General features: G+C 42.2%; 1 protein-coding gene across 1 annotated transcript in view; it reads left to right on the plus strand.

Annotated features, from left to right (window-relative positions):
* Positions 1-21,886, plus strand: part of LOC148400135 (xylosyl- and glucuronyltransferase LARGE2s-like) — a 67,981-nt gene that overhangs the window by 31,937 nt on the left and 14,158 nt on the right. The window contains 7 exon segments of the mRNA XM_088371022.1: positions 4,205-4,287; positions 7,795-7,918; positions 14,653-14,803; positions 14,973-15,040; positions 15,043-15,087; positions 15,197-15,322; positions 16,051-16,206. Of these exon segments, the coding sequence (XP_088227148.1) occupies positions 4,205-4,287; positions 7,795-7,918; positions 14,653-14,803; positions 14,973-15,040; positions 15,043-15,087; positions 15,197-15,322; positions 16,051-16,206 (753 nt within the window).

Here is a 21,886-nt window from a genome sequence, read left to right on the forward strand (position 1 = left end):
AATGTCCTGGATGTGGCAGCTGTTATGTAAAGTTGCCAAGGTCACTGCTAGTGGCTCTGCTCACTGGGCTTAACTTGAACTAAATGACATGTCTGTTGTGACATATATTTGTATAATAATATTTAGCCTTGGTAAGTAAATAAATTTTAAATACATTTTGGCAAAACATTTCTGGTATTGTGAGCTGGGTCATTTTTATACCAGTGGACTGATTCACACAGACATCACCTGAAGGTCTATGTAATGGCCTTACCACATAGCAGCAATTTATAATGCAAAGGGAAAACAAATTCCATTTCAGAATCAGAGAGTTGCTTTTGACTTCTATTCATAGTTCTAAATTTGAGGGGCACACTTCCATCGCATATAATTCAATTTTTGTGTCAAATTTATATTATACATATATAGTATTAATTTATATAATAATTAATCACAGAAAAGTCTCAAATGGCTTCGGATTCCCACAGTTGACAAATATTAAGAAAATCCCTGATACTATAACCCTAAAAAGGCAAGGAAAAAACAACAAAAACAATCTGGGAAAAATGAGAAACTTTAAGAGGCCGCAGTGAGCATCATTTAATACATAATGTGATCCTGTACAATATCATTTAAAATAAAGTGAAAATCAATTCAATCATACATTATGAAACGCTGCAGGGAGACACCATAGTGGCGCCTCTGAGGAGGTGGTCCACCTTAGATCTTGTCCTGGTTAGTTGGGGCAGAATCCAAATAGTGACTTCCAATTCAGTCATAGTCACCTCACCCCCTACCCGAGCCAGGGAGGATGGGGCAGGAGATAGAGTAGAAGCGGCAGTCAGAGGCGAACATGTAGTTCAACTCAATGCAAGGGTATATAAATAGGTCTTTCGTCATGTTTTAAACATTTCTACCAAGGCAGCGGGCTCTAATATATATGGGTAGGTTTATTCAGGAACACTGAAGCCCAAATAGAAAATGCTCAAGAACCTGACTTCTGTTTGGCTCCCGGGATCATAAAAGACTTGCGCGTTTTGAATGAAGGTATTTATTGGTAGATAGCAGAACCTTGAAATTGCATCTATGGACTGAGAGCCAATGGAAGTTATTATTAATATGATCAAACTTTCTCATCCTTGTCAGGAGTCCAGCTGCAGCATTTTGAACTGACTGCAGACTTTTATTAATAAACGTAGATACACAAGAAAGTAAAATGTTACGATAATCAAGGTGAGACATAACAAACGGATGAATTATGATTTTTGCATTACGAACAGAAAGAATGGGACAGATCCTTGCGATATTGCGGCAGTAAAAACAAATTTTTTCTACTAATGTGAATTTGACAAGATATAAATAAGTATGGATGATGAGCAGGGGCATTGATCAACTTGTCCGTTTTATCGGAAATAAGAAGAAAAAAAAATTAAAGACATCTATTGTTCAATCTCAGCGAGGCACACCTCTGGATGACAGCAATTCCGCGGGTTTGTTATTTCCACCGGCATATAACTGGGTATCGTTAGCATAACAGTGAAAACTAATGATATAGTTGCGTATAATGTCACCAAGTGGAAGCATGTAGATGCTAAACAGTAACAACCATGAAGGGCTCCACACATAAAATACATTAGAACTACCAGATATATATACTTTTAACTCCCAAGGTACTGCCAAATGACAGGCGTGAAGAGCCAAGCTTGTCAGTGTCATGTATAAATGAGGCCATTACATTTGTGAGAAGTAAATCTTAAGACAGTCACTCTACTCAGCTGGTCAACCGGGTTAGGGAGACGGACAGGAATGCCAAAGGATATGTTGTTGTAATCCGTCAAGATGTTTTCTTGTTTTTTTTTTCAGAAATTGTTTTTAAAAATGGTTACAGCTGCATTTGTAAGAAGTAACTCTAAAGACAGAACCCAAGCACATATAGAAAAACTGTTGATTAGTAATAAAGCTAAAAAAAAAATGTCAACATCATCAGATTCTTTGACCATTAAGACATACCCATAGTATTTGGAATTATATTTGTACTACTATTACTTAAATAGTTATTATACTAATGTTTTGTTATTTCTATATAATTATTATTTCCATTCTTTCCAGGTGACGTTTGACCAAGTTTGTCTGAACACATCTGCTGGCACCACCACATCTCCTTTCTGCATTTGCCCATCTCATAAACTATCAGAGGCAGATTTGATCAAAGCCAATGGCATAATATAATTTTCATTTTACTGTGCAGTGAGTAAAACTGATGAGGCCTAAATTCCTGGGACATAGCATATTAGTATAGATCTTTGTTGGACGGAAAGGTTTTTTAGCTAACGTTCTTAAAGAATACTCTGCGGGATTTGTAGTGTGTTATGGCAGGCTGACAAATGTTTTACTCAGTCAAGGAAGCCATTGAAATGTTTTGCCTACCTGATAGGGCCTTATCTGCTACATAATCCAATAATGATTCAGATTTCAGATTTTGAGGAAACTCCTCAAGCACATAGCCTTAATGATGATGAGCTACTGGTAGGAATAGCAAGAGATAATGCAAACAACCTTGCACAGCGAGAGCAGAGCCGTGACACATTTACACTTTAAAATATTTTTAACAAGTGTTTAAAGTACAATAAACTACCGTATTTGCCGGTGTACAGGTCGACTCGGTGTATAAGTCGACCCCCTAAAATTCGACGGAAATTTACGATTTTATGATATATCCTTTGTATAAGTCGAGCTCAATTGTTGCATTATATTAAACTTCAAAATTCAATATGCAAAATTTATTGACGAAATGTGTTCAAATTCCGGGAGGCCGTGCGTATGCGGCTGTTTATAAGCACCGCGGAGGAAATCGCGGCCGGCGAGCTCGCGCACGCCGCCCGGCACCAACCGGCCGGAAATAGCTCCAAGCCGAGCGGATCGGCACTTTATAAGCACCGCGGAGGAGATCGCGGCGCCTCATTGGACTTCCAGCGGCCGGCGAGCTCGCGCACCCGCCCGGCACATCCGGGAGGCCGTGCGCACGAGCCAAGTGGCCGAAAATAGCCCCCGCCGAGCGGATCGGCTGTTTATAAGTACCGCGGAGGTGGTCGCGGCGCCTCATTGGACTTCCAGCGGCCGGCGAGCTCGCGCACCCGCCCGGCACATCCGGGAGGCCGTGCGCACGAGCCAAGTGGCCGAAAATAGCCCCCGCCGAGCGGATCGGCTGTTTATAAGCACCGCGGAGGTGGTCGCGGCGCCTCATTCGACTTCCAGCGGCCGGCGAGCTCGCGCAGCCGCCCGGCACATCCGGGAGGCCGTGCGCACGAGCCAAGTGGCCGAAAATAGCCCCCGCCGAGCGGATCGGCTGTTTATAAGCACCGCGGAGGTGGTCGCGGCGCCTCATTCGACTTCCAGCGGCCGGCGAGCTCGCGCATCCGCCCGGCACATCCGGGAGGCCGTGCGCACTAGCCAAGTGGCCGAAAATAGCCCCCGCCGAGCGGATCGGCTGTTTATAAGCACCGCGGAGGTGGTCGCGGCGCCTCATTCGACTTCCAGCGGGCCGCGCACTCGCGCACGCCGCCCGGTTCAAATTTTCTAAGTGCAACGCACAATGAGATGCATGAGAAACGGCCTTGGTTACCATCACATTTGAAGCGATGAATACGAAGTTAAATTTTATGACTCGGTGTATAAGTCGAGGTCGATTTTTTTCGGTCGATTTTGGATCGAAAAAGGTCGACCAATACACCGGCAAATACGGTATTTCAAAGTACTATAAAGTGTTAACAAATAAAATTATAATAGTCTTGTACAGATGCCCTTGCGCTGGGCCGCGGGGTCGCGTCAGCCGGCCAGTATGCAAGAGCAGAGAGGGGCCTGACACATTTACACTTCATAAAAGGTTCATAAAAGTCTTGTGTGGATATTGTAACAATATATTTACTGTATTTGTTTGAATAAATAAGAATGTTTCTGAAAGTCAATTTGACTTTAAATGTTTTACAAAAGTGTTTAAAAAAACAAAAAAGTATTTAAAAAGCCAATAAAGTGTATAAAACTACAATAAAGGTTCATAAAATTCTTATGTGGATATTGTAACGATATATTTTCTCTACATCGCGGATTTTCACCTATCACGGGTGGTCTTGGAACCAATTATCCGCAATAAACGAGGGATTATAAAATCAGTGTATATGCTGAGTATGCACTCTATGACATTTACATTTTTTTGTTTTTTCTACAGGTAATACATGTCGCCTGTGTTTGCGCTGGACACAAAACTAGTAGAGACATGGTCACACTCGTCAAGTCTGTCCTCTTTCACAGGTGAGAAATGCGGTGTATTATTTATTTTTAGAATATCACCAAAGTGTGTTATTAGCAGTCATCTGGGATAAAAGAATGGATTGACAGATAGGTCAAATCAAGTCAAATTTATTTATATAGCACTTAATCACAAAAACTTCTCAAAGGGCTTCACATGGCCACAGTTGGCAATTATTGTCGAGTTCCCCTGTTCTTAACCCCCAGGAGGGCAAGGGGAAAAATATGAGAAACCTTGAAAAGGGGCCACAGTTAAGAGAATCTGCCTTCCAGGATGACCAGGCTGCAATGGATGCAAAACGGGCAACATTTAACACACAATGTGAATTAATATCAAATAAGCTAATGTCGATGTCCATAAACAAATGAAGTGCTGCAGCAAATGGCCAAACCCCCAGTTCATGTCCTGATTAGTAGATGTAGAACCAGCTATTTTCAGTTTGGGCGTCACATAGTCCCCTCCCAAAGCCAGGGAGGAGGGGGAAGGAGAGAGAGCACAAACAGCAATCAAATCCGCCAGCGTAGTTTAATATAAAAAAATAATAATGCACCGCTGTGTAGAAACAATCAGGACAGCAACAATGCCTCCGAGCAATGTGCTTCATTGAGGACAAGCGCAGGGTGGGAAAAAAAGCACTGCCGTTCAGGAGTCAGGACAGCAGCAATACGCCCTGATAGAGTGGGGTGTACCTCTGAGCAATGTGTATCACTGCAGACGTGACCGAGTTCAAGCGCAGGAGGCAGCAGCCGGGCACGCACACCAACCGGCGTAGAAGGACTTTATATGTGAAAATATCACGTGTTCATTCTTTTATTCACAATACATGCACAGAACAGTGTGGCGATGGTAATGTTGGAAAATTGAAAACATATAGGAGGATAGGGCCTTCTGCCTTGCATCAACCATTTCAAATTACCTGTGTCCATCTTCTTTAACGGATGTTCGTTTTTCTTCTAAGGACAAAAATATCCACACACTAAATCACACTCATACCAGATTAGTTAAATCTCAGCCGATTATGTTAAATCTGCGTTCAGGAAAAAGGTTTACAAATCTGAGCTGGGCTTTTCTCTTCGACAATGCTCCAATGCAAGATTATATTGCGCCACACACAAAGGTGGGGAGAAGTTCATCTTCTGTAATCATTCCTGGCGTCTCGTCCTGTCCTTGGCGGCCCTCGTGGTTGTCCTCGTTCTTCTCCCCACTTCTTGGTTTGTTTTCACCAGATGGTGCCAGTTCCTGCAGATATGGCACTCACACGCTTTTCCCATAAAAATAAAGATCATGAAAAATGTCACACTGCAATTAATACTTTTTGTACTCATCATAAGAAAAAAAAGATGTTCTTCCCAACGTCAGCTCTTTTTGTCATTTTGTACCACTCTATTATGTCTATTTACTAATGGCCTTGATATCCCAATCGTCTTTTATGCCCAAATTCATTGTCTCATATTCCGGGCAAACTTGTTTATTTCGTTTCCCCAACTTAAACATGTCGCACGTAATTCATTGTTAATTATATAAAAACCACAAGCAGTACAAAAACATCAAGCAGTTCAAGATAACATCAGCCACTGGTTATAATAAATACTACAGTGGAGCCTCGGTTTTCAAACGTCCCGGTTCTCGAACAAATCGGTATTCGAACAAAAAATTCGAGATTTTTTTGCTTCGGATGTCGGACGATATTCGGTTGTCGAACCACGCGAGGTGAGCCGAGAGGACCCGCATGCCAACTGACTCCGTTCGCTATTACGTTCTCGTTACTCTGAGGATTGCATCAACTCTAATCATGCCTCCAAAGGAAGCAAGTGGGAGCAGTAAAGCCATCCTAAAACACAAAGACGCTACATAAACAATGTGACACTGAGCGCCCAGCGCGCTGCGGTTGCGCGATCAGACCAAACTAAGCTCCCTGCGCATTGAGGTCCACTTAAATTTTGGAACATCAGGACTTTAAAAATATTTTCTAAATTTCAGTGACGGCTCTGTCACAATAATGTGACCAGCGCGGTGCAGTTGCGCGGTCGGCGACGCGCTACGGTTGTGTGTTCGGCGGTGCGCTGCAGTTGTGCGATTGGACAAAAATACGCAAATGAAAAAATGCTTAAAAAAGGCAGGGTTTTGGAACGGATTAATTTTTGTTCCATTATTTGTAATGGGAAAATATGATTCGGAATTCAAACGATTCACTTCTCGAACAGCCTTCTGGAATGGATTGTGTTCGAAAACCGAGGCTCCACTGTATTTAGAGCTATTGAGCCATATGTATGTCTACTAATTATTAGAAGTTATTCAAACACATACCCAAAAGAATGTGTAATAAGATAAGTTGTACAAGTATATTTATTCCTATATTCGAATATATACTTGTGCATTTTAATTAATTATTGTGTGTATGTAAATGTATGCTTGTGCACTTTAATTAATAGAATATGAGCATGGTGATTTTCTAGCTCACAGTGACTCTGAAACCTATTTTCCACATTAATAAAGGTAATAAGAAAGGTTTATGTAGCGTAAAAGTATTGGGGAGGGTTTAAAAAGCCTTTTAAATTGTGTACTGGACCACAATGCAACAGGAGGTTCATGCACAACTGTGACTCAATTTGGTTTCGCTATGCCTTAGTGTGGTGTGGTAATTCTGAGGTTGGACCCTTTGCATTGCTAGGCAAGAAAACCCACACTTTCAATGGACTTACAATACACCCATGCTCTCTAGCCGCCAACAAGAAATACTATATGTTGGAAACTTCAATACATCGATTTTTAAATTTCTAAATAATGTATATATCGTATCTACTTCACGGATTTTTGTTTGTCGCGGGTGGTTCTGGAACACATATCCTGCGAAAAACGAGGGATCACCGTACACATATGTTTTCAGGGCAATCTGAATAACAGCACTGCAATTAGCTTTCAAACGGTTGGAGAGACATTGCACGCTCAAAAATATTTCCAAACCCTACAACACATATTGCATTCAGAAAATGTTATCAAAGGTATTGTCTATTGATATTGTGTCAATCAGGATACATATTGATATGGAATTATCGCCCAGCCCAATCTTCAAGTATCGAGTTGGATTTGAGTGTAAAATTCTAAGTTAATCACACTTGCGTAAGGAGATACCATTGACTTTTGTGCCCCCTATCAATTGGAATTAAAACTCTTAGAAGGACATGGAAAGACAACCAACCCCTCTAGGTTGTGTTCAGCTTTTATGAGGAGAAGATCTGATAACATGATCTTTATAAAAGTGTTCTAATGATGATCAGTGAGTTATGGCAAACTTTTTCTATGGTGGCCATGTCTTTGTGTGTCTTGACATGCGGAGGAATTGACAATCAAGGAGACTTTGACTTTGATGTGTTAAAAATGATTAGCTCAAACATTCCAAATTGTTCTGCAATGTTGTTGTTGTTTTATAAGAAATGACTATTGTGATTTCTTAATGTCTTAATTATTGTTTAACTCATCAAGCTGACTTTTCCCCCTCAATTTTCCAGGAGAAATCCTCTTCACTTTCATTTAATCACTGATGCTGTGGCCAACCAAACTTTGAGCACCCTATTTCAGTCATGGATGGTCCCTTCTGTGCAAGTTAGCTTTTATGACGCAGAAGATCTCAAGGTAAGAGTATGACAGGTGTGTGCATACTTGCAAAGCTTGTCCCAATGGTTGTACTTTGCCCTTGTTCTCCAATGCCCTTGCCACCTTCTTCTTGTTCGTAAAACATGAGTTACTACAATTATCATATCAAAAGACAATCTCTGCTGTCTAAGGTAGCTGCGATGATTCGAAGATGATAAAGGTCTTGTCAAAAAAATTTTCCCCACTAGATTTAAAGAGCATCAAAGTGAAACAGACAATACAAATGCTCACACATGAGGTCCCAACTTTTACACAGATTCTGAAATCACACTTGTCTCAATTAACATTTTCTGTCAGAAGAATATTAGACTTTGATTATAAGTGGATGGTTCTTCAAGTATGAGTTTGGCCTGTAACTTTTTATAGCAAGACAACCACCAACAGTGATGCCAGTAATGTCTTGTGCTTTACAGTTACAAGTTATCCCGATGACCACTTTTTCTTGTAACGAGTATACTTAACTCGTTACTCTCTCCAGACCAGTAATCACATTAGTTTCTCATATAAGCGTTTCTTTATTTGTGACCATAGTGGATTCAAGATTCAAGATTCAAGAGTTTTAATTCGCCATGTTTGAGCACGCCAAACAAGGAATTTGACTTCGGTAAATCACAGCCTCTCTTCAACATTTAGGTGACTAACAACACTCAGGACATGTGACAAATGGCAAATATTCTCAAACATCCCCTGATCTTAAACTCCCAAGAGGGCAAGGGAAAACTCAAAACTCCAGCTAGGGGAAATGACAAACCTTGAGAAGAGACCACAGATGGGAGGATCCCTCTTCCAGGATGACCAGGCTGCAATGGATGCAGAGAGGACACATAGTACAAACAGTGTAGACAATTCAAAAAATGTGTGGAGCGCAGGATGTTATTGCACAGTAATGACTCTGAGACTCTAAGAGTGGTGTGAGTTCATCAGAGCAACAGCCTGCGGGAAGAAGCTGTCTCTGTGTCTGCTGGTTTTGGCATACAAAGCTCTATAACGCCGTCTGGAGGGGAGTAGTTCAAACAGACTGCAACCTGGGTGAGAAGGGTCTGTAGAGATGTTACTTGCACGTTTCCTGGTCCTGGACAGGTACAAGTCTTGGATAGATGGGAGGTTGATTTCAATTATCTTTTCTGCAGTCCTGATTGTCCGTTGCAGTCTGTGGTTGTCTTGTTTGGAGGCCGATCCAAACCAGACAGTGATGGAGGTGCAGAGGACAGACTGGATGATGGCAGTGTAGAAGGTCTTCAGCAGCTCCCGCGGCAGGTTGAACTTCTTGAGCTGTCTCAGGAAGTACAGCCTCTGCTGGGCCTTCTTCCGGACAGAGTCTATGTGGCCGGTCCATTTCAGGTCCCGAGAGATTGTGGTTCCCAGGAAATTGAATGTGTCTGTGGAGAGAATAGTATTACTGCGGATAGTGAGGGGTGAAAGTGGTCCACTGTCATCTCCACGGTCTTGAACGGGTTCAGCTCCAAGTGGTTTTGGCTGCACCAGTGGACCAGCCGCTCCACCTCCTGTGTGCACGCAGTCTCATCACCGTCCTGGATCAGTCCGATGAGAGTGGTGCATACTTCAGGAGTTTCACAGGAGAGTCACCTGAGGAGAAATCGTTGGTGTAGAGAGAGAAGAGCAGTGGGGAGAGGCTGCACCCCTGAGGGGCTCCAGTATTGGTGGTCTGGGTGTCAGATGTTATGCTCCCCAGCTTCACACGCTGTCTCATGTTGGTCAGGAAGCTGGTGATCCACTGACGGGTGGAGGCAGTCACCGCGAGCTGGATGAGCTGCTGTTGGAGGATGTCAGGAGCGATGGTGTTGAACGCTGAGCTGAAGTCCACAAACAGGATCCTGGTGTACGTTCCTGGGGTGTCCAGGTGGTGCAGGATGTAGTGCAGTCCCATGTTGACCGCATCATCCACTGACCTGTTTGCCCGGTAGGCAAACTGGAGGGGGTCAAGCAAGGAGCCCGTGACATCCTTCAGGTGGTTCAGCACTAACCTGAAAGGATGGAAAGAATGGAAACTAGGCTTTATGGCAGACATGGGCAAACTACGGCCCCGATTAAGCGGCCCCGTGGGCCACACAGGGCCGCTTAATCCAGCTCGCCAGAGCTTAATAAATTGTAGTAAACATTTTTCGGGGTTATTTTCTGTGCAATGACTGTGTTTCCCCAGTAGATGGGGAAACGCCCGCCCGCGCATTTACTCTCGGAAGTCGTGTCAGATAGCTCGGTGCACACTCACAAGTGCGTGTACGTACTCAGTAAGTAGTACGGACCCGGTACACTCTGCGCTCTATTTCTATCAGTGTCGAATTTCAAGTATGAGCTGTGGCGTCAGCATTCTCGTAATTTGCACGCTGAATTTTCAGATACAGTTTCACGCTGAAGCCACCCACAAACCCTCCCCTGGAATCCTTCCATTAAAATAAGTGGCCCAAGGAAAAGAAAGGTGGACACTGAGTGCCGAGTGTTTAAAAAAGAGTGGAAAATTTGGCTCGACCTACATGTGTGAGCAGACGTTCAGCCACATGATCATCAACAAAGCCCGTCACAGATCTAGGTTAACGGACCGACACGTCGGCTCGATCCTAAAAATTGCAACAACAAATTTTAATCCAGACTATGATGCACTAGCAAAAAAGGGAGCCCAACAACACTGTTCCCACTGAAAATGAAGGGGAGTTTCTTTAGTTTGTTGTAAAAAAAATGCATTTTGAAAATGATTTTTACAAATAGCAGGGATTGAAACTAGCGACCATTCTCATTTTCAAACAATGCAGGATGCTCAAGGACATTGATGCACCACCTGTTAGCGACTAATCTTAACTTTTAAAGTTCTTAGGGCCAATTTTAAGGAGGTGTTTCCCGTTTCCTCACCTCTGTCACCAGGTGTTTGTGAGTTAAAGCTGTACTCTGATTTTCAGATACCCGTTACCGTGTTGCCGTTTAGATTTCTTTATCACTTTATTTAGATGTATTCTTTCACCGATTCTTCAAGATGATGTATTTGGTCAGAATGTTTGCCGTATGATTTCACCTCATAAAATAAACATCTTTCATAAATCTGACCTGCAGGCGCTGAAGTGATGGATACTGTTATTCATAATAACAGTGCCATATTTAATGAGAATTACTGGTAGTAGTTTTTGGTGAAATATTTTTTTTAATGCTGTTAATAAATGCATTTGTTTTCAAAAGGCCTTTTTGAATATCCATGCTTTACTACCTACTAAAGGCCAAAACTTTTTATGCAATGACCTTTACATGTCGTTTATATTACGTCACACAAACACTACATCCATCTGCTCTTGGTTCAGCCCCCCCGGTCAAAATTTAGAACCCAATTTCGCCCGCAGATCAAAAAGTTTGCCCACCCCTGCTCTATAGCTTTGCTAAAGACTCTTTACTTCAAAATAGACAATTGCAAATTTGTTGACAATGCAAGGTGTGACTAGGTTTTCAATCAAAATCCCTCTGTTTTGAAAAGCAAGTACGTATGTTTATATTTTTAACAAACTGAGACATTTCTCTTCCACAAGCCACACATGGACCCCACAAGCCCAACATAAGAAAATACAGACACTTGTAAAACACAACATACACAATTCTCAGTGGCAGCTATGACCGCAGGAATATGGCTTCTTCTAAAAAGAGCCCTCCTGACCTGAACCTGTGGCCTGAGGGCAGTAGGCTGGGGCATTTATGTAGTGGGTGAATCGTGTCTTGAATGACTGAAGTTGTATTGCTGCAAGGACTACCTTTGTTATTGAATTCAGCGAAAGTGGGTGTGTGGACAGGCCAATGATATTTACAACAGTGCTGGTTTCCATCTGTGAGTTTAGTTTATTTAACAGACAGATTTTCATAGAAACAGGTGGAGTAGAACAGCAAATACAATAGGCTGATGCTTGAATATGGTAACGGAAAAAGATGATGCGCTGGTCAAAGGTGAGTTTTTTTTTGTCCAAATTGCTGTTTTCCTGCTTTGGTATTGATGGCAATGGGGTGCTGTGAAGTTGTGAGGACTCATAGTTTAGTTTGTGTGTTTAGTTGTTTGTTTTTCTGGGTGACACTGAGGCGGAGATGGTTGGTCTCAAACTACTGGGTGAAATGAATGAGGTTGCGGTAGTCCAGGACAGAAATTACATATGTGAGAAGAGCAAAGATGGCTGTGTTGTCAGAGTATTTGAAATATAGGTTCTGGTGAGAGGGGCATTGGTGTGGGGCTCCAGTGTTGGTGGTTAGTGCTAATGCGGTTAGCAGTACATTTGCTGCCCACTGCTGAAGGAATTTGACGACTACTAATATTTGACAGCTCACCTACAAATGTACAGTTAATCTATGGTGTTGATGCTGCTTTTTGTTTTCTCTGTCATTTTTTTGTCAGGTTAAATGGTATTCTATGATACTAGGTGAATACACAAATTCACAGACACGCAAAATCCTATAAAACGATGAAACATGTCAAGTACATACAATATTTCAAATACCCAAATAAGTTACTTAATTTGTATTCTTGAGCTGTTTTATTCTGCTCGATGATTTATTCAAATGTGTTCCCAGAAAGACAACCTACTTTGGAACACATTTCAAAGGGATTAGACAAAAATGAAAAACATTTGTCCTCCAAGGTTGAGTTACTGCTCTCTCTCTCTCTCTCTCTCTCTCTCTCTCTCTCTCTCTCTCTCTCTATCTCACTCTCACTCTCTCTCTCTCTCTCTCCCCCTTCTTTGTGTCTCTTCTGTACGTGGGTGAGAGTGCTTTGTAGTTGTGATTGTTCATCCTGATTCATTCACATTCACATTTGTGTCTCTTCCTGCACACGTGGGTTAGTGTATGAGTGCTTTTTTGCAGTTGTGATTGTTTATCCTGACCCAGTGACATCATCACATTCGGCTTCCTGACTAATCTTTATACTGAATCGTAATAAGGCCTTTGTGCTGACAACTGCTTACAGTGGCTTGCTATTAACTCACATCTAACTGAGGAAAATCTGCCACGACTTTAAGCCGTTTATATTCGTTGCTGATGCTCTTATACAGATCCAATTACATTGACTCAAGAAAATCAATTAACGTGCACTATTTGTAGACATTCACTTAAAACGGTTCACTAAATATTTTCCATGTGAAAATAGTTTGACCTTGTTTAACCTGAGTTATTGTTTTATACATAAAAATGAGAACTTTTTATTTTGTCGCGAACTGAATAATATAACTTTTTTTCAGGTAAATATTGTTCAACTTTAAACACAATTATTTTGAATGGTAAACTGTCTCCTATTCCGTCGATATTTGATACACATGATGTCAGGGAATGAGTGGGGCAGGGAGACCAAACGCAGCTTGGACCAGGGTTTATTGAAGGGAAGGAGACACAAGCGGGAAAGAGGCTTACGGACAGCAGGCAGGAAACAGAATTCCACTCCGACCAGAAACAGATTCGGGACAGGTTCTGACCGTGAGCCTCCGCACGAGACCGAGGGGAAATAGATGAGCAGTACAGGAACAACAGGTGCGGACACAGACGATGTTGGATTTGGTCCACAATTTGGGAAGCGCGCTATCTGCGGCTCACGGCAAAACCCATAGCCAATCACCTGTTATCCAATTCACGCACTGCATGCTCATTTTCATTCTTCAGTTTAAGGAAAAGAATAAGACACCGAAACAGAAATTAGACTTACACAGGTTGGTTGAGTTCAATCACAATTCTTGTTAAGAAAGCTCTGTTTTCAGGAAAAAAAAACAATAAAGCGCTTTCGTGCGACAATGCTCAAGAGCAGAAAGTCTCCATTCAGAAAAAGCAACGTTCAAAGTTCTTTGGTCATCTTATATTCGGTTGCACATGCCGGTATGGGCCAAGTTTGATGGGTGATGAGTCCAGGGGGGTGGGGCAAGTTTGCAGGAGAGTTTGATTCCATGGGAGTGGGTGCTGGTTCGGTGAGAGCTGATTCCGTGGGAGTGGGTGCTGGTTCCCTGAGAGCTGGTTCCGTGGGAGTGGGTGCTGATTATGGGCGATTCGGTGAGTATGTAGAGGTTTGACTTGGTGGGGGCTGTTAGGGTTTACAGATTATCTTGATTATCTTGATCGTATGATTATGTTGGAATGTAGACTAGAATTATTAACTTTGTTTAAACCTTTTACCTTTCCTTGACTCTGAAAAGTTTAACCATTTAGTTATTGAAACTTTCCAAATGGTGTGGAAACATTTTGCTTAGTTAGTCATCTAAAATGCTCCACTAGTTTCTGTTTTCACGACCTTGTAAAACAATGAGCTGGGACCCTCCGCACTGATTAACCAGTTGCTGAGGTGACCACCGAACATGTCCAATGTCACCCCCACCCTACCTGTTCTCAATAAATATGCTCTTGCAAGAGACCAAAGGCAGGCTTTGTTCGAACACTACTGTACCTACAGTAACGAGCAAATTTTCCACTTGCAAGTGTTTAAAGGGCATACTATCTCCCGTGTGGTTCTTGCAAAATAAATTAGAGTGAGCACCACTCTCACAGGGGCTGTTGTTTTCCATCCCGTCTTTCGGCCTTGGCCATCACATTTGGCCACCCCCCTGAAGCTGCTGCCCCTGCGACCTAACCCCAGATAAGTGGAAGAAGATGGATGGATGGATGGATGGATGGATGGATGGATGGATGGATGGATGGATGGATGGATGGATGGATGGATGGATGGATGGATGGATAACAGTTAATCTGCCTCTCTATCTGTAGCATGTTTGGTTGATTATATCTTGTTTTATGTATTCTCAGACAAACAGGTCATTGGTCTTGTGGAGAACCAGAGTGATTGGTACCTTGGAAATCTGTGGAAAAATCATAGACCGTGGCCTGCACTTGGCCGAGGCTTCAACACAGGTAGGATTCTGACACAAGATAGCAGTTTGCTCCTATCAATATCAGGTTGGATGTTGCACCTAGAGTGCTGAACACTTACAGATGTTGATTATAAACAATTTGTTATCCAGCCATCCCTAAAATTATGGCTTTAAAGTTTTATTTCCTTTTGATTATAATGCAAAATTAGGTGTAATTCTCCTATACCTGGAGCGATTGCGACAAATTGGATGGCCGCAGATGTGGCGTCTGACAGCAGAGAGAGAGAGTTAATGAGTATGCTCAGTACATCTCTGGCTGATCAGGTGAGAAAGGCTTCTGTAGTTCAAAAATGTATTCTTTAGTCCGATTTTAGAAGCTAATCATATGTAAACAAAAAAGACCTATAATATTTAGACAGTCTTGTGCTTTTAGGATATCTTCAATGCGTTCATAAAACAGAACCCAGCCTTGGTCTACCAGTTGCCCTGCTTCCGGAATGTTCAGCTGTCTGATCACACCCGCTCTGAACTGTGCTACACTGAGGTTTCTGACCTCAAGGTATGCGCACACAAAATTGAGTTTCAAAATTGGGTGTAAGAGGACGATGCAAAATTATAACGATCCGTGAGTAAGTAAAGCATTGTCACTGCTTGATAATGTGAACCATGGTCGCTGCTCACGACTGATATATCCGGAGACCTCAGTATCTGCCTGTGCCCCAGTCAAATTTAATAAAATCCTGTTCGACCATCAGCCTATCTTGCACCAGTGATCTGAGGAGGTGTAAAATTAAATAGATTTGTTTTTTCATAATTGTCATTTGACCTACTGTTTTCTACAGACAGGTCTACCGAATTGGCAAACGTGCAGTGAGCCTTGTGCTTGACATTAAATTAAGATCTGCTAGTATTTTCATCTCGCCGCAAATGTGTCTGAAAAAATAGAGCCCAATGTGTCTAAAAATAATGACACAAAAAAATATTATATATCTTAATATATATCACAATATAGATATCACAATATATTTTATGATTTTTAACACAGTCATTTAGGGGTGCATCTAATGATTATTTCAATTAATTAGTTTTAATAATTGGCTAAGCTTGTGAATGTCATTACAGTACACTCGTTTAACATTTCCTTTCCAAAAGGCAGATATTCTCTGAAACCCTCCTGCGATGTTTTGGGTCATTGTATGTAATTTTCTTCCAGACGCTGTTTTCAAAGACGTGTCAGTTTGACCTGTTTAGTACCCAAGGACCAATAGCATGAATCTGTTCTTATAGGTAATCCACTGGAACTCTCCAAAGAAGCTTCGTGTGAAGAATAAGCATGTGGAGTTTTTCAGGAACCTTTACCTGACCTTCCTGGAGTATGATGGGAACTTGTTGCGGCGGGAGCTATTTGGCTGCTCGAGTCAAGCTAGTCCAGAGAGCATCCAGGTTAAATTAACACACTTATGTACATGTACACACACACAGTGCCATTTTAGCGAGTAGAGTACATACTTCAGTTAATGTCCTAAATGTTTTGGGACATATTTCAGTAATGAAAAATGTCTACCTGTAAATTATTTCACATTAATTTCACATTATATTCCATGGGGGAGAGAGGTGTCTGTGACAGACCAGGCAGAGCAATTAAGTGCAGCATGAGACTTTGTTTTTTGAATAGAGGGAAAAGGGGAGTGGGAGGCTGGAGTGCTGGTCGAGCAGGTGCAGCAGCAGCAAGGCTAGCCGATGACTGGTGCCGGAACACAGCTGGTGGCTTGCGGAGTGAGAGCAAGCGGGCAGGCAGACAAGCTGATAGGCAAGCAGGCGTCGAGCGACGCGGAGCCAGACAAGGACAAGGCGAGTTCGTGGTAGGGGACAGGTAAGAGGTCAGACCAGAAAGAGTTCGGAGCAGAACGATCAGACAGGCAAGCAGGATGTAAGGCAGAGACGTGGTCAGGGATAGGCAGTGGGCCAGCGTTCAGGAATGGTCGGGCAAACAGACGGGCAAGGTCGGCAACGGGAGTCTGTCGGAGAACAACCAGTGAACAAACAGGCAGCATCACGGACAGACTGACAACGCGCATCTCGAGAGCTGCGCTTAAGTAGTGGAGATAATGAACCAGGAGCAGGTGTCGGTGATGTGCAATGAGCGCTGATTAGTACGTGGGTGTGTCTGTGAACGATGTGCGTAGAGCAAGGGTGTCAAACTCATTTTGGTTACAGCATAATCTGATCTCAAGTGGGCCAGACCAGTACAACTCATTGCAAATTTACATAGAACTAATGATAAGTCCACAATTTTCTTCAAATGAATTTCCATTTTACTAAATATATTATGAACAAGCTAAGATATTTAAGGTAAAGTTTGCGCAATTTCAACAACACACTCACTTTAACATTAATAGTAGTGCATTATGCATATAAACTGATCACAATAAATGTATCGTATTTTCCGGACTATAAATCGCTCCGGAGTCGCATCAGCCATAAAATGCAAAATTAAGAAGAAAAAAGTCGCACCAGAGTACAAGTCGCATTTTGGGGGGACTTTATTTGACAAAATACAACACCAAGAACAGGCATGAATAGGCAACAACAGTCACTTCACTGGTTTCTTTTATATCAAACAAATTGTTTTAGGTTATTTACCTGACATGTTTCGGTGGTTTCTTCCGCCTTCATCAGAGTGTCACAGATGTGATAGTGACGCGTCTTTATCAGCAGATGGATGAATGAAGGCGTGGCTCACCTGTCAGATTTGACAGGTGAGCCACGCCCTCTGCTGTCCATTCACCTCTCCAGAATGCTGTTCCAGGTTGTAGAGAGCATATAGGCTCCCTCATCCCTGTTGATGGTTCTCGGGCCCCGCTTGCGGATCTCAATGGCCTCCCTGATCCAACGCTGATGTTTATTTTCTTCAGTGCGGATGACTCTGGCCTTTTCCCAGTTCATGATGTGGTTTTCTCTTTTACAGTGATCGGTTATGGCTGACTTGTAGTGCTCCTGTTCTGCTTGTAGTTTTATTGCTCTTGTTTGTCTTGTTGCCGTCTCCTTCTCACACTCCTTCTTGTGTTCTATTTTTCTTGTGATGAAGTTCCTCCCTGTCTCTCCAATGTATGATTTATTGCATGATTTGCATGGAATTTCGTATATGGAATTGCATTTGTTTTCCGGGTTGATTTTGTCTTTTGGGTGGACCAGTATTCGACGGAGTGTTGTATGTGGTTTGATAGGTGTGGTTATGTTGTGTTTATTCATGGCTCGTTCTTTGTCAACAATGGCTGCACGCGGCTGAGGGCGCTTGCACTTCAAAATATTCCACAGGCTCATATAACGATAGATAAACTATATTTCAAATACCGTATTTGCCGGTGTATAAGTTGACTCGGTGTATAAGTTGACCCCCTAAAATTCGACGGAAATTTACGATTTTATGATATATCCTTTGTATAAGTTGAGCTCAATTGTTGCATTATATTAAACTTCAAAATTCAATCAGAAATATGCGAAATTTATTGACGAAATGTGTTCAAATTCCGGGAGGCCGTGCGCTTGCGCAGTGGCCGGAAATAGCTCCAGCCGAACGGATCGGCTGTTTATAAGCACCGCGGAGGAGATCGCGGAGCCTCATTCGACTTCCAGCGGGCCGCGCACTCGCGCACGCCGCCCGGTTCAAATTTTCTAAGTGCCAACGGCTCTTGCGCCATAAAGAGTCCGCCTCGGCTGGTTCCCCATGTCGGCCAGAACAAGTGAAAATTCGGCCTCTTCCCCTGGAAGTCTGGCCAAGTTTGGCGAATATTTTCTAACTGCCAACGACTCAACCGCCGTAAAGTGTCCGCCTCGGCTGGTTCCCCATGTCGACCATAACAAGTGAAAATTCGGCCTCTTTCCCTGGAAGTCCGGCCAAGTTTGGCGAATATTTTCTAAGTGCCAACGACTCAACCGCCGTAAAGTGTCCGCCTCGGCTGGTTCCTCCGGTCGGCCAGAACAAGTGAAAATTCGGCCTCTTCCCCTGGAAGTCTGGCCAAGTTTGGCGAATATTTTCTAAGTGCCAACGACATTCATTTAGACATGGCGATTGAATGTTTACGTACCAGTAGTTATTGTCGTTGCTTGACGCGCGATGACTCACACATTCGCTCAATACCCAGTGCTTCCCCCTAGCAGTCATCGTCGCTGTCTGGCTTTCGATGTCCGTTATTGAGGTGAGAATATTTGAAATTGTTGCTGAGGATGCGTGTTAATGCGACGAACGCTTTATAATGATTCAGTTTCTTGCTGTTTGATGAGCCTGACGGACGCACACCCACGCACAATGAGATGCATGAGAAACGGCCTTGGTTACCATCACATTTGAAGCAATGAATACGAAGTTAAATTTTATGACTCAGTGTATAAGTCGAGGTCGATTTTTTTCGGTCGATTTTGGATCGAAAAAGGTCGACCAATACACCGGCAAATACGGTAACTATAATATAAGCAATAATATTATCAAACCATCCGTGCACTTTAAATCCATTAAATCCATCGATCAAATTCCTCGTCCTTTGTCAACATCGCCGCGCGTGCGCCCTGACGTCAGCCTCGTCTTTATTCCACAGATCTAGTATATAACTATATTGTAGCGTTAACAAAGTACAAGGATAGACGTGGTTTTGGTAAACGGCTCTTTATTCCACAAAACAAACTTCTAAGCGTGTGGCGGCGCGGACTTCCAGACACGAGAGCTCCATGGCAGAGGACCGGGCGTGCGTAATGGCCATGTCCGAGCCCCATGCACCGTTCGCGGACAGCCGCTCGGCCGAGCGCCGGCCCCCGACTCAGTAGAGTAGGACCGGGCGTGCGTAAAAGCCATAATAGTTTTTCAAACCTTCTATGTCACTCCAAATCCTTAATTCCTTCAAACTCTTTGTCCTCCGTGTCACTTAGAAATGATCACCGCTAATGATGCCGGTAGTGCTTACGTGGGTCGCGCCGCGCGGTGCCACTGACGTCACTTGAAATAGTAATCCATTGGTACATCACGGTTCTCCAAACTTTCTTTCTGCTGCTCGATGACTGTTTTCAGCTGCTTATTTTAAAACTTGAAGTTTGTAACTTGCAAAATATGACTTTCATTTTGGTGCCATTTTTCTTAAGGCCACCCAGTTGATGAGTCACGGCCAACGGTGAAATTTGAAGCGCCCTCATCCAGTTTCGTCTGAAAATATAATTTTTTTCAGATGTAGTTTTTTTGTTTTGTTTATTTGGTTGTTTTATCAAAGACAAAGTCTGCTTTATTGTCTATTTTTTTTCATATACCAAGACACACAAAGAGATTGAAATTACGTTCCCACTATCCCTCGGTGAGATATTACACATATGCATACAAGCAACACAAAAAAACCCAAGAAGGGATAAACAATGAATAAATAAGAGTGTTGAATAAATGATAAATAAACAAATAATGATAAGTAATAATAATAAATATAAGAGGAGCAAACAGACAGTGGACTTGGATATGGTGCTTTAAAGAGTTAATTGCTTTATTTGATGTTTTCTCTATTTTTTATGTTTTGAATATGTTCAAGATAAAGATATAAAAGCATGTTAAGTGATCAACTATACTAAAAATAACATGGGAAGTGGTCAACTATACTTTTAAGTGATGTCTTAATGATCAAGTAAAAATTTGTGGAAAAAAAAACCATATATAAGTCGCTCCTGAGTATAAGTCACCCCCCCACCCAAACTATGAAAAAAAACGCGACTTATAGTCCGGAAATTACGGTATTCAAATAACTGTAACAGAAATAACACGTTTATCAAACCATCCGGGTCACTCCAAATCATTAAATCCATCGAAATCTTCGTCCTCTGTGTAAACAACGCCACTGTTGACTCCAGAAGTGCATGCAGCGCTGACGTCGGACTCATCATCAGTTGCGGTTCCAGTTATTCCGCAGGCCTATATAACTATATATAAACTATATATCAAATAACTATCACATGAATAACAATCTTATCAAACCATCCGCGTCACTCCAAATAATTAAATCCATCAACATCTTCATCCTCTGTGTAAACAACACCGCTGCTGACTCCAGAAGTACATGCGGCGCGGACGTCAGATTCATCGTCCGTTGCGGTTCCAATTTTTCCACAGGTCTATATAACAATATATAAACTATATTTCAAATAACTACAACATAAATAACAATTTTATCAAACCATCTGTGTCATTCCAAATCATTAAATCCATCAAAATCTTCATCCTCTGTGTAAACAACGCCGCCTTTGACTCCGGAAGTACATGCAGCGTTGACGTCAGACTTATCGTCAGTTGCGTCTCCAGTTATTAAACAGGCCTAGAAAACAATATATAAACTATATATCAAATAACTATAACATAAATAACAATTTTATCGAACCATCCGTGCCCCTCCAAATCATTAAATCCATCAAAATCTTCGTCCTCTGTGTAAATAACGCCGCTGCTGACTCCGGAAAAACATGTGGCGCTGACGTCAGACTCATCGTCAATTGAGGTTCCAGTTATTCCACAGGCCTATACAACTACGTATATATAAACTATATATCAAATAACTATAACATAAATAACAATTTACAATTCATGATTGACACCCCGGCGTACCGGCAGGGCGCTGACAAGAGTACTGGAGGAGCGGGCACGTGACAGTTTTCTAACTTTTTCATGTTTAAACAAATGATCAATGTAATAGTGCACTTAACTGTTTTAAGAAATACTATCTGACACGGAATAAGATTAGAAAAAGGAATGTTATAAATCCCAAATTGTTGACTTCACATATGATGAAAAGAAGATGAATAAATAAAAATGTGAGGAAGTTCAAACATAAGTGATCTCATGCACAACTAACAGTTTCAAATAGAGCTGTGCGATACCTGTGATTTTGGTATCGATCGATACCAAGTAATTACTGGTGCCAATATCGCCAATACTGATACAATACAAAGTATCCGAGATTCTACCTCCTGACGGACCCTCTTCTCCACCACTCGTGAATAGACCTTACCGGGTAGGCTGAGGAGTGTGATTCCTCTGTAGTTGGAACACACTCTGCCGTCGGTATTCTTTCTTAAAGAAAGTAACCACCACCCCGATCAA

This window comes from Syngnathus floridae, chromosome 3 (assembly GCF_059516105.1).
Source record: "Syngnathus floridae isolate MCC-2025c chromosome 3, RoL_Sflo_1.0, whole genome shotgun sequence".
NCBI lineage: Eukaryota > Metazoa > Chordata > Actinopteri > Syngnathiformes > Syngnathidae > Syngnathus > Syngnathus floridae.